Here is an 18,992-nt window from a genome sequence, read left to right as displayed (position 1 = left end):
GAATTCTGAATAATTTGCTGTAACCAAAAGCACATAACTAATTTCATGAAAACATAAAAGATGTGTTTCTTTTGTTTTGAAAGATAGCACTGAGATGTTCACAGCAGGTCCTTCTCTGTTTGAAACCTTCACATGCTGAAAATCAACTTGGAAATTTCATAGGAAATTTTCAATACCTAATCTTTCTGATAGGAGAGGCATTGAAAGAAAATCGACTGCTGTTAAACAGGGTATTGTCACATAATTATATATTACTGGTAAAATGGGGATAATAAAGATATTGGCAGATACCCAAATAAATCATATAAAGCACGTAGTATTTCAAATGTAAATAAGAAAAAAAAAAGTAAAAAACAATACTAAAAAAAGTAGAAGTTTGCAGAATTTCAATCAGAATTTTCTGCCTTACACTGCAATACTGAGAGAAAATCAACATAACATCATCAACTTTTATACAGGAGCAACACACAGAAGCAAAAACATGTCTTTAATGTTGTCATATATAGTAATGAAAAGCTGACAAACTTTCAGGAGTCCACTAACACAGGAACACATATAGGGAGGAACGTGATAGTTTGGAGACCAGCAGGCATCACTGCAGATTTCCACCTGCCAGCCGTGTTAATGTTATTTTTGACTAAATTTTACAGCTGATTGCAGACATCGGTTAAAATTGCCTCCATTATTCATGTACTTTCCAGAATTACAAATCATACACATGCTGTGGGGATAGGGATCTTTGCAAAGCAGTTTTTCATGTACATACCAACAAAACCCAGTGCAAATCTTCTCAAACGTATTTATCGGAGAATTAAAACTGTTTGCTAATAACAAATTGGAAATCTGTGGTGCAGAAATATTATGCATAACCTTGTAAATCAGATTAACTGGTGTTCCTTCTTTCATACAATAAATTCCATAAGGAGCATCTGTTCAAGCCACTGCCTGATGACCTGGCAGCAGATCAGAGAGCTTGCTGCTTTCTGCACTAATTTTGGAATCTGGTCCAAGCAAGAACATCATTACTTAGAGTCAAATCTATTTTACACTGAGATAACATACTGTGATACCTGCTCATTGGGGTCCATTACTCTTGGTGCCATTTGAGCCCTCAGCTGTGGTGTACTCAGTGGCTCCTCTGCTCACTCTGAAATGCTGCTACATTTCATAACATCAACATTCCACACCACTGTGGCCTTTTTTAAGCAAACACACCATTACAGCTGATGAGGCAATAGAAATGCAAAGAGGTCTGATAATTCAGAGAAGTTTGCCGCAAGAACGGATCTGCTTTTTAAACGGTATGTCATTGAATTTGACAAGAAAACTATTAATATTATGAAGACAATGCAAAAGCTATTGGAGACGTATCTGTTTAAGACTGAGGATGAAGAAGAGTGAGGGCAAATTGCAAAAGAAGGGGATGAGTTCATCGTGTCCTCAAATAAGAAGGGAAAATGAGCTTTGGATGTAACTGACTCTTGGGGAGGATCCAAGGTGAAATTCTGCTATGCACCTCAGGTTTGGAGATCCTGTCTTTGTGGCGAATGATTGTTTGCACTGTCTAACATAGTCTGGAACTGAGCTTGTCATGATGGAGTCACTTGAATGGAGGAATGGTTAACAGGCTTAGGATCTCAACATATTGATGTAAAGGACTGGGAAGTCAACAGGCATCTAAACATACTGAAATAAGAGGCAAATTTTTGCCCTAGCTGCTTAAAATGAAAAATAGCTAGTTTTGCAGAGTCATCAATGTCAAATAATGGAGGATTACATACTATTCCTATGGCCCAGCTAGTCAGTAGTCAGCAGTTTTGACTGTAATGCCAATAATGAAAGGCATAGCTGCCACTCTAACAAACATTTTAAATTTTCACAGATGGTGCTGAGCCATCTAAAAGAAGATAAAGAAAGTTCTCTATCACCTACAGTTTGCAAAATATTATTTGGGAGAACTTTTTATTTTTATTTCATTTTCCCTGATGTAAAATCAGCCAGTGGAACCAAAAAAACTCACAGAAACATGGGAGGAGAGGTTTTCCAATATATGCAAAGATTTTAGGGGTGAGAAACATTCTTTTTCAGGTCCAAAATTGCACTGAACATTTGGTGAAAAAATAACCTGCAAATCAGGAAGATTTTCCCTGTGAGGCGAGGGAGGAAACATTTTCTTGGAATTAGATTAGTGAATGTGAACGGCCAGGGTCAATGCCAGATTGGAAGGAACTTAGAGCAATACATCAAGTGGAAGGTGTCCCTGTCCATGTCAAGGAGGTTGGACTAGATGAGCTTTGAAGGTCCCTTCCAACTCAAACAACTCCAGGATTTATGATTCTATGATTTAGCATGTTTTGGGCTTTTTTTTTTTTTTGGATATCTGAAAATATGGCAACTAAGCAAATCAAATTATGCACTCTGCAACTCTAGTCACCTCATCTATCAAAAAAAAAAGAGGAAAGATGTGTAAAATAGATAGGTGTATCATCTCCTGCAGTTGCTGGTTCCACTCTTTTTGCTATAAATGGAACAAAGGCAGTGCCCAGGAGGGCAACTCAAGATCCCAGCTGACAGGGTTAAGATCAAAATTATCAGGTGTTACATTGGGAAATTTGTCTAGCCTTCCTTTAGAAATAATCAGATGCCTGAAATTTTGCAAGTACTTTTTTTTTTTATTATCTTAACATGACTTTATTTCTGTTCTTATTCTTTGCTTTTCTTGTATAAATATAATTAATTGTTTTAGAAAAGGTGGTCTCTTATCCTGACTTTGTGTCACGCTTAACATGATGAGGCCAAGACCTTAGCAGGGGCCTGCAAGCAATATTTAGTACTAGCTGAGTTTATAATCACAATAATTAATTATACACTGTTTAAAGGTATAAATACACACCAGTTTATCTGTCTACTCAATACTTTGCTTTATCAACAATGTAATATATAAAAAATATTGCCCTCATCCACTTTCTGTCTGACACATATGGTTATGTTTCTGTGCCACCTTTGCAAGGGAAATTTTCATTAGTTACCATTTGTATGGGCACTGCCTGTTACAGTACACTGTGGTCAGACATTTCTGAAAATCAACTGCTCCTGTGGTGTGGTTGATTTTTATGACCTCTATTGATATCTGAAGTCAATACAGTGTGCCAAGAGTATGCATGATGAAAAAGACTTTTACTTCCCCAGTCAGCCTTGAGCTTTGCAGTTGTTAGGGATCTCAGATGAAATTTAACCTGAGGCTAAAATCATGAAGAATGCTGTCATATTTTTTTCATGGTTGTTGAAAACTGCCATTTATAACTGCCACCAATATCAGGTCTTTAATATGTTCTTGAAGTTTGTTAGAGCCTTGTAAGTTGTTGTTTTTAAAAACATAAAAATAAAAATTAAGTTTTGAGGAAGCTACAAATATGGATAGAAACAAAAAGCCCATGTGACATTTCAGTCTATTTCCTGCTTCTTCTTTCTGTGTGCTCCTTAGTTACACTTTTAATTAAACAAAGTCCTGGCAGATTTAGATTTACAATTAATTTATAAAATCACATAGGGAAGGTCTCCTGACACAACATTTCAGACCTAGTCATGCCTTGTGGTTATACGTCTGAAAGGAAGGTAATGTTAGGTATCTTTCTACCTCTTTAAAAAGTATATGTATCTTCAGGAATGCGATAAAAATTAGCCTCAGAGATTGTTGGGAATGCAGTTTCTAATATCCTGATTTTTTTTTTTCAAATTGCAGCTCTGAAGGAAAAGTAATTTTTTTTATTTTTAGCAAATGGAAATTCTCTAAAGAAAAAGACCAGAAACAATAAAAATAATTAATATATTTAAAATATTTAGCTTTAGCGTTACAGAAAGGAATGTTTTAATTTACAGAATAATTTTGAATCTTTTGGCTAATTTTTCCAGAATTTTGGTTAAACTATGATGAAAAACGTTTTTCTTTTGCCCAATTTCTAGTCAAGTCAACAATATCTTCAGAAAACCTTACAATGTTTCTGTGTCCTGCCTGGCATCCTCAACACTGTCCAGTTAAAAGCCATCTGCAAATTTAATTAACATTGTTTACTACCTTTTCAGATCATTAAGGAACAAGCTAATATGATGGATGACAGTGTTTAGCACCTCACATGAGGCCATCTTATTGAAACTTGAGCATGTTGCAGTCAAAAAGACCTTCAGGTTGACTTTGGACAAAAGGCTTTTTCTCTGTTTCCTTCTAAGGGACTTCAGCATTCTGGAATAACTGCAGATGTTTTTAATGCCCTCTTAGGAAAAACCTATCTGAGGTTCATAACCTTCCACAAAACTGAAATGAGGTAACGCTATCTCTTCTTGAAAGAGAAACCAAGGAAGGAGCTCAGCCAACCGTATTTCACTTCTGCAAAAATAAACACTTTTTTTTTGTAAGAAAATAGTACTTTCCTTCTGTTGTCATAAAAAAGGGACAATGTATTCTTAAAAATAAATCATATCAAGTCAACCTAGTATCCAGTTCAGAACTTTTGTGTAGAATGAGTGACTTTATCTTAAAACCAAATACTAAGAGGCTAGGAATGTAACTTCCCTGTGTTAAGTGCAAAAAGAACTTAAATCAGTGTTCAAACTGTACTTCTCAGTTTCTAACAGGAGACATAAACTCAATGGCCTTCTCAGAGATCTGCCTTGATTCCATTTTTAATTATATTTCCAGTGATTTGCATTATGATAAAAGTATGGTTATTAAACCTGTAAGGAGTACCATGTTGGATGACACTGCTCCTAGAGCAGAATATGCTAATGCTTAAATACTGGATGAAGAATGACTGACTGAGAAGCAGTTCTGCAGAAAACAAGACCTAGATAAATAAAATGAATCACAAGTTATACTTGAGTCAACAGTGTCATTCCAATTTTAAATAAGCGAAATGTCCTACCAAAAACACACAGAGGCAATGAGTTTTTGAGGCATGAAATAGTCTTTCAATTCTAGTCTGTCCAGGTAAAGTATAAGCTGTGAAAGTACCATATCTTGAAAAATCTGCACACTATCCTGTCTGGACAACAAAACTAATTGGAAATCACCCACAAGAAAACCAGAATACTGGATTTGTTTAATCTTTAAAAAGTTAAGGTTACACATGATGATTGTCTTAAAAACTGTTAAGGGCTTCTGAAAATATCAATAAGAGAAGCTATTCCCATATTTGATAGAAAATATTTAATAGGGCCAAATTCAAAGAGAATGCAGAAAACCAGGTTAAGAGCCAGGGAAGAGAAAGACTAGTTTGGCTTTGGACAGATTGTCCAAGGTAGCCATGAAATCTCCATTACTGTTGAGAGTACTGCGCAGTTTTTGGCAACTAATTATCCTTTTGTTATAGGTTAGTGTGAAATTCAACAAATCACAGACTCACAGCATGGGTAAGGTTGAAAGAGGCCACAGTGGTCCAACCTCCCTGCTCAAACAGGACCATCCCAGGGGACACTGCCCAGGATTGTGTCCAGATGGTTCTTGAATATCTGCAGTGAGGGAGACTCCACACCCTCTCTGGGCAATCTGTTCCAGTGCTTGGTCACCCACACAGTGAAGAAGATCATATTCTTGCCTTCAACCCTGGTCTATTTTCTCTGTCTTCAGTTTCTGCATCCCAAAGCTGAGGATCACAGTGTCCTAGAGATAGCACCTGAAGGTACATTTAAAAAACCACCTTTATCCCAACAAAATCAAATACATTTTTCAAATATTCTTCTAAGAATTCAATCTCTGTTATCGACCAAGGGGCAACAATTATGTACCATGTTCCTGAAATGAGAACATCTGCAAGAAATTAGCTGGTCCCACAGTACTGGTCTTCTCATCGTTCTTCACAGTATACTCTAAAAGTATACTCCAAGAAATTTCATATTGCCCCCTTCAAACTCTTTTGACAAGCACTCCCAGGAAATACAGTCAATAGACCTGCCTTCCAATTACCATACTAAACTTTCACAGATTCTTATCTCTTCCCCAAGTTTAATCTGAGAAAGTCACAAAACTCACTCTTGTCCCAAATTAAGATTCTGAATATGAATGTGCATAATCATTTAGAGTGAAAATAAGGTGTATTCTTAGCAGTAACCTTACCATCAACTTCAACTACCGTTGGGAAATTTTAGGCCTTTTTGGATTTTAAATGAATGTTTAACAAACAGTGATTGTTACTACAATAAGTGTGACGTAATTGTTATTGCAACAAAGCAAAAGTGGGTTTTTGTGAGGCAAAACTGTCATGTTTCATTCAGTCTGACCAATGTAGATGGTGCTCTTTTGCTACAGTTGTCTGAGATTTTCATAATATGTTTATTCTTGCACCACAACCATCAGGGAAACATTTTTACCTCCATTTCACATATGAGGACAGAGGGCAGAGAGAAAGACACTTGGCAGAAAACTCAAGATTAATTGAAGGCCTTGGAATCTAATAATCTCTGAATTATGCTTCCTTTTGCTGGATGACTTCTGGTATTGCTCACCTACTGCATCAGCAGAATAAGACATCATGTGTACTTCAAAAAAAGACCAGATGCAAACCATAGCAGAGTAAAGAATTAATATCGCATGATGTTATGTTCTTGTTTGTGAATTTATAGAAGTGTAATGTTGTTGATTTGTAGAATGGACCAACTCTTTTAAGACATATAATAATTGAAAGCCTAAATTACATTGGGACTAGGTCCAAATGCCAGTAAATAAACCCCTGTTCCTTGGGAATTCACTACACCCACAATGAAGGATACAGAATCATAGACCGAAGAGTTCCCACTGCAAAGCCCTCTCCTTTCTGTCTTAGTTTTTGTGTCCTGGAAGAAACAGCCTCCAGTCCAAATACTGTCAGTCTCAGGTATTCTCAAACTGTTTTTTATTCATGGAAATGTCTTAGACCCAGGTAGATAGAAAGAGCTATTTCCCAAACACAGAGTACAGAAGAATCTTAATGTCTCCAGTCTGAAAACAAGGAGAGCAGTCAGAGACGTCTGCATGTTTCTGCAAGAGCTGTCAGACTTTAAATCCTCTAGTAGACATTAGCATCATGTAGGACTTCAAACATTGCTCAGTGGACAAGAGACACAAAGCTGCAGACAGTCCAGCCAGCTGGAGGGATCAAAGGAAGCATACAGAAAAGGCTGCTTCCACACTGTTCCCTTTGCTCACATAATAGCAATGTTTAAATGAGTTTCTCTTTTAAAGTTATGAGGTGATAATTTAAAAATACATAAAAGTGGGGTGCATTAAACTGTGAAACTAGGTCATCATTTTCTTGAGAAATTAATTTATTATTTCAAAATAGCTCAGAGAAGATGAGAGAGAAGAGACTTTGATATCAAACTGATACTTATGAGATCTCAGATGAGGAGATAATAAACAGATTTTTTAAAATTAATTAAGTACAGTTATGTTTGGGGTATATTATATATTCTAAAATAATTTAAAAGTTGGTTAGTTAAACAAATATCTTATGAATAGAGCTGGTCTAAATGCATTTGGATGAGAATTTCTAGTCAGAAAATACCTAGTAGCTGAAACTACTAGGTATTTTACCCACATTTACCTTATTTTATTTTAACCTTATTTACCTACCTTAACTAGGTACTTAAACTAATAGTAAATAGTTAATTATTTTCCTAATTAAACACATTAAATTTGTTTTTAAATGTTCAAATATTTTAGCTAATTACTTTAGAAATAAAAATATTTTCCTGATTCAAAATACATGTTTAATTTTATTTTACATTGCAGAAAGAAATATGAGTCTCACATTACATGATAAATCGGTCAATATCTAAATTCAATATTGGAATTTCCACACATTATTTCACTGGATTGAATTTTAAGAAGATTAGAAGTGGGGGGGAGGGCTTTCTTTAGCTAACATTTTTGTGATTATGAAAACATTTAATGTCTTCAAATGTGGAAAACTAAAAACCTCAAAACTCTTCACAGAAATGGAAATTAGGCTTATAGCAAGCATGATATCACGGTGACTAATGTTTCTTTGTATTGACACACCTTGAATTGCAGTAGGCAACATATGTAGGGACTTAGGCAACCCTTTTGAGTCTGAGTTTTGTGAGTACTTGGTAATAGATGAATGCTGTTTGAAGAGCTTTCAGTTTGAACAGATAAGATTAACACCCAAGAAAAGATGTAAATGATTCTCCACTATCATATGGACAGCTAAGGACAGAGTCCCAACTGCAGCCATCAGTTGTGATGGCCCCTATGAGGCCTCAGAGGTGAGATTTTGTCCTTTCAATCACTTTGAGACTGTCTGCGCTTACAGAAGGCAAGTACAGCAATTTCAAAGATGGAGTAAGTAAACTCCTAATTTAATCCCTTATGGAAATTTTTGCCCTGTGCTGATCCTTTGCTGAGCAGGGCAGAGAGAAGATTTCTCCAAGCTCAGTCAACATTCCCTGTCTTCTTCAATAGAGAGGTCATTTCTTGGGAGAAACCTGTCCGTACAAAAGTGTGTACATATTTATCCCTTTTTTCCATTAAATTCAGATTTTCATGTTTAATATTTTATGAGGAAAGAGCCCAAAGGTCTTGAAGTTGCTATCCAACACTTGAGATGATTGAGGTGGAACAGCCCAGTCTCCAAGTGATTTTTAAGGAAAAAGGAAATATTGGAAATATTTAAGCGGAATATATTTGGACGAACTATTCTCATTTAAGTTGTTTTTAATAGGTTGCTTTCAAAATGAACTTTTAATTTTATTTTTTTATTGTTTTACATATATATATTTAGTATAGAAACTGAAATCCCATCTAAAAATCATTTAAGTATTAAGATCAGATGAAAAAAAGTTGGGTTTTCTTTTTTTTTAAACACACATAGACAACTCCAGAATTTCAGGCATATGTGTTTTGATTTCATTTGGTTTGTACCCTTTAGAATAAAGTAACACTCTATTGTCATGTTCTATTTGCAGACATAACTACACAGAAGGCTGTGATTTTGATCATGTTGTATCAGTGGCATGTGGTTGCTCCAGCTGCTCAAAAGACTTGGTTTATGCCCCTATTCTTGATAGTGAGGTACTTTAAAAGACCTACAGTCAAAAGAGCAAAATGTAGAAAATTTCTAGCAGGTAGTAGCAGGTGCTACTGGTTTTTTTCCATGATTAATTTGAATTTTAACAGTCTAACATTTCCATTTGGGAAACACGCCCATATCTTCAACTTTTGGGAAGATCATCATGCTAATCAACCAACATGCTGCCTTTCATAAATATATGGTATTACTCCCACATGCATTTTCAAAATTATACCAAAGCTATACCTTCTTTTTTTTTATATTCTTGCAAAGTTCATCCTTTCAGTGCAAATGGAAACTAGAGGAAAATGAAGCTCTGTATTCCCTTTATTTCTTGCAAAACATGTACTGCAAATTTTAACCTGTCTTGACTTCTTTTCTGTGGCTCAGACACAGCATAGAATATTATTCTGGTTTGTGCTTCCTTGTCTAGAAAAGTAATGAGAGTATTTCTGCTTAAATAAATATTCTTTGTGACAGGTAGGATTATTACCAGCCTTATGAATGACATAATGCATTTCTTCTGTTTCACTCAAGGCTCCTCTTCTTTTGCTTTGTGAATTTTCACTGTGACCTGCCAGAAACAATCCTACATCTTGAAACCCTCCTAAAGGTTGATGCTCATCTATGCTCAATGAAAATATCCTAAACAAAAGAACTGGCTGATAACAATTTACATGTACAGCTATGGATAAAAAAAAGCTCTTTTATGCAAAAAGGCATACATGACATGCCAAAAATTCCTGAGCAGGAGAAAAAACAGTTTGTTCTTCCATTTGACAGTAGAGACTTTTCACCTCCTATTGATAACCTTTAATCTGATAGGGCAGATGTCAATACATTTTGCAAAATATTTTAAGAATTAAAACATTGTTGTTTTGCTTTGTAATGCACATAAGTTCTTAATGGTTTATGGTTAAGTAGTTTAATTGGCTCAATTGCTGGGCAGGAGGGGAAGCAAGAGCTGCCTGCAGTTTGCCTGACCCTTTTCTATCAGATTGAAGTATTATTATGTGCTGTACTATATTAAGCATCATCTGGAAAAAAGCACAATCTGTTCTTTTCAAGCTTCTTAATAGTTTCTAGTAATGATTCATTGGAAGTGGAACCAACAGATTGTTACAGTTAGACTGTAGGTGGGGACACATATGCTTGAGTTTTGAACAAAATTCCAACTCTGCAGCAGAGACAAGTCTTTAGCACGATGATGTAATGGTTTTTTAAAAAAAAAACATGAAGAGACATATGGGGGTAGCTTTTGACTGGGCTTAGGGCCAGGTGTTCAGGTAGGCAACATGCAGGATCCAGACCAGCATTTTAAAAGAACCCAGCTACTACTTGTTGCCAAGAGGACACAGTTACAAAAGCCATCTACTGCTAATAGCTCTGATTACAGCACCCCAGACAAAGTTTCAAGAGGACAGGAATATAAACTAAAAAACTGTAATACATCCTCCAGCAGAACCAGTAGCAGTAGAAAGGTGCCAGATTCCAAATACTGAAATGGAGATGGAGTTTGGTGGGCAAAGAGGAGCTGAATTTAAATTGACCCTACTTGAGCTCCAGCTAGTTTGTTTGTTGTGGTGGTGTTTGCAGGGGTCCCAAGGAGGAGGTGAGAGATGAGAATCTTGACTCCATGTTTCAGAAGGCTGATTTATTATTTTATGATATATATTAAATTAAAAGAAAATTATATACTAAAACTATACTAAAAGAATAGAAGAAAGGGATTTCATCAGAAGGCTAGAAAAGAAAAGAATGAGAATAAAATCTTGTGACTGCTCAGAGTCCCAACACAGCTGGACCTGTGATTGGTAATTAATTAAAAACAACCACAAGATACCAATCAAAGATGCACCTGTTGGTAAACCATCTCCAGACCACATTCCACAGCCATCAGATAGGTATTGTTTACATTTCATTTCTTAGGCCTCTCAGCTTCTCAGGAGAAAAATTCTAGCAAAGGTATTTTTCAGAAAATATATCCGTGACAGTTTGTGGAGTCTTTTCTGATGAACTGGAATTAAGCAAGCAAGAGTAAACCAACCCTTCCCTTCTGTTGAATTTTTCTTTCAGAATTGACATTTAGAAGTGGGTACAAAATAGGTATAAGGATAAATTCCCAGGATGTGGGAAACTTTCATCATATGGGACTTACCAAAAAATGTTAGTTTGTTTCCAGCTAAGGAGTTCTGAATTAATTTTAACTTGGTAGTAAAACTACAGGCTGCAAAAGACATCACCGTTGTCCATTCATTTGTGTAAATCCTGAAGCCCCTATATCCTTTTTCTTGTGTTATAGGCTTGGCTGAACAGTGGGAACTGCCCCAATGGTGGAGACTTGCTCTTGCTGTGGCAGTTTTGGTAGTACTCCTATAGGTATACTGAAGAATAATGTCCTTGAGGAGACCAGTTCCATACAGAAAGCATGGAGATTCTCTTCCACTGTGAACCTTACATCCTCAAGGAAATGACAGAATGTACCTTACCTTCTTTTCCACTCTCATTTCTTCAATGCTAAATGTATATGTTTATGCACAGACATGTTTTATTCAGAAAGAGAGCCCAGATGAAATTTTTGCTATTATATTGTGCAAAAAAAATTTAACAGAAAAGATTTTCTTTTTCCGTCAAGGAATGTTCATTATCCCCACAGTATAGCTCATACAAGATATACATACCTCATCAAAACACTTGCACAACAGGATAATTCACTATGAATAATTAATTGCATAGAGTTAAATCAGCAAGGCAAGAGCACCACTGGTGTATTTGTATGAGTGTCTTGAAGCAAAGCTTCTTTCTGTTTTTATCAAATCTCCCTCGAGCTCATGTCATAGAGCTGTAGTTTTCCCAGCTGGAGACCTCAGTGACTCTCAGATTTGGACTGCCAGGATGTATTTTCTTCCAAATGTTAAGAACATAACTTTTTCCTAAGTACTCCTGGTAGTTTAACGTGTTTCCTATGATTTTGGATGACACATAACTTTTTGTATGGTTCCACAAAATCTCCCTGTCTCGATGCTTGATGAAACCATGGTGTTTGTGCTCGAGCAGATTTTATTGGATTGGAAAGGAGTTAATGCACTTTGTGCTCTCTAAAAGACCTGCTATTTTTCAGTACTGTAATTAAACCTATTGTCAACTTTATACCAAGCCTGAGAATAGCACAACTCAAACAGAAAAGTTTGAATGCTTATAACACTTACAAGCAAATACTGCAGTATTTGCAACATAAAAGATATGCAGTTCTGTAAGTAAACTAGACCTGGGTGGGAATTTTCCACTGAGGTTTTTGACAGAGAATGAGATCTTCAGAATTTCAATGTCTTTGGGTGTCATAACTTAACCCCAGTCAGCAATGAAGCACCAGGCAGCCTCTCACTCACTCCCCTACCAGCAGAACTGGGGAGAGAATCAGAAAGGTAAAAGCTGAGGAACACACGTGGTTCAAGATAAAAACAGATAAATAGGTAAAGAAAAGCTGTGCACACAAGCAAAGCCAACAGGGAATTAAATCACTGTTTCCCATGAGGTGTTCAGCAGTCTCCAGGAAATCTGGGCCACATCCCATGTAATGGTGATTTGAGAAGACAAATTCCATCATTCCAAACATCCCTCCCTTTCTCCTTCTTCCCCAGACTTTATGTACTGATCATGATGCCACATGGTCTGGAATATCCCTTTGATCAGCTGGGGTCACCTGTCCCATCTGTGCCTCCTCCCAGCCTCCCAGGTACCCCCAACTTCCTCACCAGCAAGAGAGCATGAAAAGTAGAAAAGGCCTTGTGTCTATGTAAGCCCTGCTCAGCAACACAACATTTCTATATTATCAACCCTATGTTCAGCAAAAATCCAAAACATAGCACTATACTAACTACTGTGAAGAAAATTAACTCTACCAGAGCCAAAAACAACATATTGAGATATATAGTTTTTCCTCAAATTTACATCTTCTATGGCAAAGATTGACAATGTTTCCTTATTCTTTTCATCTTCTGTTAAAAGTGAAATAGACTATTTAATGTTGATCCAGAATGACCTAAATGAAAATAATTTTAGACCAAGTAGTTTATTTCCTGTCAAATGGCTTAATTTTATTTTTGAAGAACTCCGGGTCTGCTGGGAGTTAAATCTGACTGACCCCAATTTTTCCTTCAGGCTGGCTTTGGCAGCTATAATACATATTTCATGAGACACCATGGTTTTGACCTCTAGATGAACTGTTTCAGCATCCCATGGGAATCACTTGATGCTCATGTACCACAGGAAACACAGTTTGCCCTAAGGGCATGACCCAGGGGTAAGCACTGGACTCCTGATTTACTACTCTCAGGAAGCACTGCAACAACTGAGTTTGAATGACATTTTGTCCGGGCACAATTTGCATGATAATGTGGTTTCCATTAGGCCTAATCACAGCAAGGAAGACCCTTCAGGTAGAAAGACCTGCATTCATGTTGCCATTCTGATTGGGTGCAATTTGGAAATTTAGTGATCTCAAGGTCTCAAGGATTCATTGCTGGTGTGAAAGGAAGATAATGTTACTTCCTGTCTTCTTGTTCTTTGCCTTTTTTGACCATTTGGATGGTAAGAGCACTGTTTTTACATTCACATTCAGTTCTGAGTGTAACAAAGCCTCTGAGCTGTAGCCCCAGAGTGATAGGGATGACTCCCCAGGTGGATAAGATGAATTCTTGATGGCTCCAATGTCCAAAATAAAAAAAAAAACCCCAGACAACAGTCCAAATCCATGTCTGATCCTCACTGCTTTGCATGCATTTTCACTGTCAGTGCTTCTGTGTACTTGTAATTCTGCTGGAAAGAGAGAGAATCTTTCTTACAGATTGTTCCATTTGCAAGCTAACAAATTTGTCAAGGATCAGTGGTTTCTTGCAACGTCATCACTTGACACTCACAGTTTTATTAATTAATTAACTGGTTGCATTTCTGTGGAATATTGCTGAGGGTTTAAGACATTACTTTTGAGAAAGATTTCCTGCCTCAGAGGCCTTCTTATTTAAATGAGACATGAAACAGATTTCAACAGCCAGATGGAGGAGCAGAGGGAAGCAGGCACACAATCCTGGTCGGGATGACTGTCAGTGGTATCAGTACATCCACTGTTTAAGCACTGTGACTTCTATTTAGGCCTGGCAGTGAAGAAAGTGTCTGTGCTAAGACAGAATAAAAGAAAAAGGTATCTCTCTGTTAATATCTACCACCAGTTTATCCCCATAGAGGAAGAAGGTATTGAAAGAAAATGTGAAGCTTTTCCCACTGGTAGAAATTTAATTCAGAACAAACAAGCAGGAAAAAAACCCCAGAAAAATATTAAAGCACATTGAATTCATCTGTGCTCTGGTGATGCCTGTAATACTAATCCTCAATTTTATCATTCATTCTTCAGTAGAAGTTTTTCTTCAACAAAACAAATTTTACTTTTCACTCTAACTAAAATAAAAAATTTCTTTTCAGATTGCATTATGAATTAGGTGATGCTGTAAGGGTTTGTTTTTTTTTTTGCTTATATTAAAAATATTACACCCAGAAATTAATTCTCAACATATTTTTTTTTATTCATTGAAGAAAATCAAGGAGCATTTTTCCACATTTTGTCAGTTTGAGAGAATCAGAAGAGATTGTGATTTGTGCATACACTGTTGTACACATTGTGGACCAGATCCTCACCCAGCCTTTGGTTTAAGCAGAGATGCAGTCTCTTGGAGAGCAGTGAATTTTCCAGGAAAATTTGACCTTGTCTTGAAAAACTGATTAATTAAAACATTAAAGTGATATTGTTGAGACTGGTACAGTGATCTCTCTACAGATATGTAACACATTTAAAATATCTGATGTTTCCCAAGGAAGTAAAGCTGCTGCAGATTTTAACATGTGCATTTGTGTTTCTGTTTGTATTTAGGAAACTATGGTGAAAGTGGAATGGAAGCTTTCAAAGACATGGCAGCCAAGGAAGGGATCTGCATTGCACACTCCTACAAGATCTACAGCAATGCTGGCGAGCAGAGCTTTGACAAGCTGCTGCGAAAGCTTCGGAGCCACCTGCCCAAGGCAAGAGTGGTGGCCTGCTTCTGTGAAGGCATGACTGTCAGAGGCCTCTTGATGGCCATGAGGCGCCTGGGACTCGCTGGAGAGTTTTTGCTGCTAGGCAGGTGAGTAATGCCGTGCACTTATAGCCTGCTGTTTTAGTCAGTAGTGCCAAAAAAAGAAAGCTATCCTGTTTTCTGGACAAGAAGAACATACATCACAGACTCATGGCCTCTCCAATATCTGTTCATATCTAAAAGATAGGAAGTAATGTCAGCTCTGTCATAGCAGTACAAACTCTACAAAGACATGCATCATTCTCATGACATGCCAGGCGAACACAAGTCTGCTTGGCCACCCCTAGCAGCAATGTGTAAGGGAAAGCTGGGCAAAATGGGTGATATAGATCAAAAATCTTTGATCTATATCACCCATTTTGTTCAGTGCAGTTTAAAATACATTGTGTACATTTACAGCCTGAGGCTGTGTCTCATTCCAGTAACTCTGTGGTAAGGTTTGCTGATGTGGCCTCTGGGAGTACCTAAAACAGAACTTCCCAAAACCAAGTTTGTAAACTATCACCTTCTCTTCCTGATTCAGTGTGTTGATGTGCATAGTGTCCTAAGGGCAACATATAGGTAATCCTTTCTCTTGGCTCAATGGTATCAGTGTTTCCTTTCCTAACTGCCAAAGGAAGAAAGGAAAAGTCACTTAGTGCGTGTTCATCCAGAAGGAAAAGATCCTGGCTCGTAGACAGAGAAATAAGTTATTGATGTGAACCTGAAAGGATCTTTACATTTTCCCCTTATTCAACAAGTGGATCCTAACCAAGACAGGAAAAAGGATGTATTGAAACCAAAATGGAGTATATTGGGAGTCAACTAATGTAACTCAGCGCCTTTTTAGTGCATTATTGCAAGGATGGCCTGTTGTTGTCCCAAGCATGAACCCTACAGGAATACAAGTAAAATGATGTTAATGAAACCAGAAGTCATGTTAAGACCTCCAAGGAAACTTTCAAGGACTGCCTTGGCATGTGGGAGACTGAGTCTGTGCAACTGGTAGGACACCAGCTTTTGTTCCTAGTCTGCCCTGTCGCACACAGCTGCCCTTCCCTCTTGGGCAAAGGGGAAAAGCAAACAGGCAACAACTGTGGCCCTTGTCTCTGCCCTTAGTCTTTGACATCAGCCTACATTTTGGCATTTTCATATGGGAATGTTTTCATTCTTTCTCTGATACATGGCAACCATCTCTATCCTTCTTTTCAAATACATTTTATCTGTAGAGACTTCCATGGACTGTCTTGGCCCTTTTCTGGACAGACACCCAAAGAGACCATGATCCTCAAGGTGAAATTCACATGAACATTTATAGATGTCTACAATTTAGACACTTCCATGTACCCATCAATATTTACTCTACAGTTAATTAAGAAAATAGGACCTTCTTAGGTCCCTTGTTTGTAAGGTGAACATTTCAAGTAGCTCTGAGAAATTATATTCTAGAAAAGGACTTGTACAAAGACTCTCTTGATAACTACCTTTGGTGGAAAAGCCTACTCAACAGTTTAGAGTAGATTGAAGCAAATGCCATCTCCACTATCTCTAGCTGAATCTGGTGCCATAGGATGTTTGCTATCTTCTTCTGTCCTAAATACAAGAAATTATTAACTATCTGCAGCAGTACCCAAATTTAGAAGCACATAAGCATTGTTTTTAAAAATTATGTTGGCCCTTAACTACTCCAGACTCCAAACTGTACATATTTTTTTAATGGGATTTATGTACAACAGTGCTAAATTTAGCCCTCTGAGATGCTTTTATGAATAAGGACTTCAGGAATTGCTGACTGTGAATAAGAGTAAAGCAATTCAGATTATCTCTTCAAAAAAAAACAAGGTCTAAAAAGAACAGGCTTTGAAGCTTTTCTTCAAGTTTTTGTTTGTTTCGCCCATTTTGGCTTTTTTCTTTGTGAAAAATACCTGTTTCTAGCTGCAGTGGAAATTGTCAGGAGTAATTATAAGAAAATTGTTATTGGGCATACCACTTTAATTGAGTAAATTGAAAGTGGTAGCTTCTCTTAGAAACCTAAACGGTAAAGTCTTACCAATTGAAACAAAAATCCTTAATTGTACCTGACCATTGGGGGTGTATCCATGCCTGTGGCAGTACTACACAGTTTAGCTGTGAAAAATACAGCATGAACTGGAAGTGTTTACAAAAAAACAGAAAAAGGAAAATGTAGGGATTTTTTCTATCCTTTAAATTTATTAGCAGAAACTCCAAGGTAATAACTGAGAAGTGGATACTCAGACAGAGGTTAATATGCCCCAGCCAGTAACTGCTGCATCAGACAAGGATGGTTGGAGAGATATAGTCTCTCTACATTTGGCTCTGCACTTCAGAGATCTCGAGGATCTTGGAGCATCCAGTATTTTTCAACAGATTTGTTTCCAATTTGATATCAAAATCTCCCACAAGCCTGGGAAAAATAAACCAAAAAAATAAACAAACAAAAGCTAACTAATTTTGCCAGCTGAGGACTTCTGTTAGGCTTTGAGTTGCCCTTAGTCTGTAGAGCAGCGTTTTGTGTTTCTGCCATGCAGCAAGAATCAAGTGTAGGGTGTGGGAATTGTGGAGTAACAATGTTCCACAAAGATGTTCACTCTTACGAAAATATTCTCCTTCCACTATGGGCTAATCTCTAGGTTTTGAGGCAGAGGCAAAAGAAAAAAGCAACAGAAAAAACAGAGAACTTGAAAGAATTTCTTGACATAGATGGGATGCAAAACAATGATATTATTGTCCAGTGATAATCTGAGTTCCTGTAGGGATTTAAAGATCTGTTTTCCAGGACCTTGATGTATTGTGAGCTCTCTTGGTTTTTGACTCTTTGGCTCTGTTGTCTGTAAATATTTACCTGTTGGTTGGAAGCTAGGGTGGTTGGCTGGTTCTGTAGAGAACAAGGTAAGGCACTGACCTGGGATGGATGTGACACCAGCACAAACCCAGATCTCATACAAGCAGATTGTAATGGGGACCTTTTTGTGCATCATTTGTAGGGGCAAAAGATAGTAGGCAAGATTTTGAGAAGAACAGATGGTTCAGAGTGCTCTAAGGGGAAACAGCTACATCAGAAATTAAAGAAAGATCATAAAATTACCTTTTCTTGCAATTCTATGCAGGCAAATGGACTAGATAAGATTTACACTTTTATTCCTTGTCTGATCCAGAAGTTGCTCTGGGCTACCCATTAAAATGAGAAAGTTATAAAAGGCATTCCAAGTGTTAGTGAGAGTGCCATTCACTGGAATGCCATGGGCTTACAAGAAAATCTACATCTACTAATGAATACTATTTTGTTCCCCAAAAAATTCTTCCCTGTTGTTTTGTTAAGTGGCGAATTATTTTATTTCTTTTCCAAATGCAGAAAGAACTAAAGTCACAAAGCCACATAGTAGATTTATGGGAAATCATAAATTAATCAACATTTCCACTTCCTCTTTGCTTTCATTTATGTTCCATTTTTAATTTGGATTCACCCCTAATATTTTCAATCCAAAGCCTTACAAAAATATTGGGATATTTTTTAAGCTATGGATTTCTCACTGCATCTGTTTTATGCTCAGATAAACAGAAAATAGATTGGCCAAGAGGAAAGCATATCACATAAATTCCCTTTACAGCCCCAATGGGAGGAAAAAGATACCTTTCAATAAACTCTCCACTCTTGACCTACTATGCAGTGTCTGAAATTGCATTGCCTGCTTGTGACAGATATGCAAGGTGGCATGTCATTAGTGACTGTAACATTCCAGAGCTTTTTAATTAATGGAAAACATTTTAAGTACTTGGCAAATATTTACCTCATGCATCTTGAAGA

At 37.0% G+C, this 18,992-nt stretch overlaps 1 protein-coding gene across 3 annotated transcripts in view; it reads left to right on the top strand.

Annotated features, from left to right (window-relative positions):
- The window catches only part of GRM5 (glutamate metabotropic receptor 5), a 228,598-nt gene that overhangs the window by 84,457 nt on the left and 125,149 nt on the right, over positions 1–18,992 (top strand). For all 3 annotated transcript variants that reach the window (XM_059840359.1, XM_059840358.1, XM_059840357.1), the window contains exon 2: positions 14,986–15,235. In XM_059840359.1, coding sequence (XP_059696342.1) covers positions 14,986–15,235 — 250 coding nt within the window. The remainder of the gene's footprint in view (positions 1–14,985; positions 15,236–18,992) is intronic.

Source organism: Haemorhous mexicanus, chromosome 2, assembly GCF_027477595.1.
Source record: "Haemorhous mexicanus isolate bHaeMex1 chromosome 2, bHaeMex1.pri, whole genome shotgun sequence".
Taxonomy (NCBI): Eukaryota; Metazoa; Chordata; class Aves; order Passeriformes; family Fringillidae; genus Haemorhous; species Haemorhous mexicanus.
This window is presented reverse-complemented; position numbering and strand designations above follow the sequence as displayed.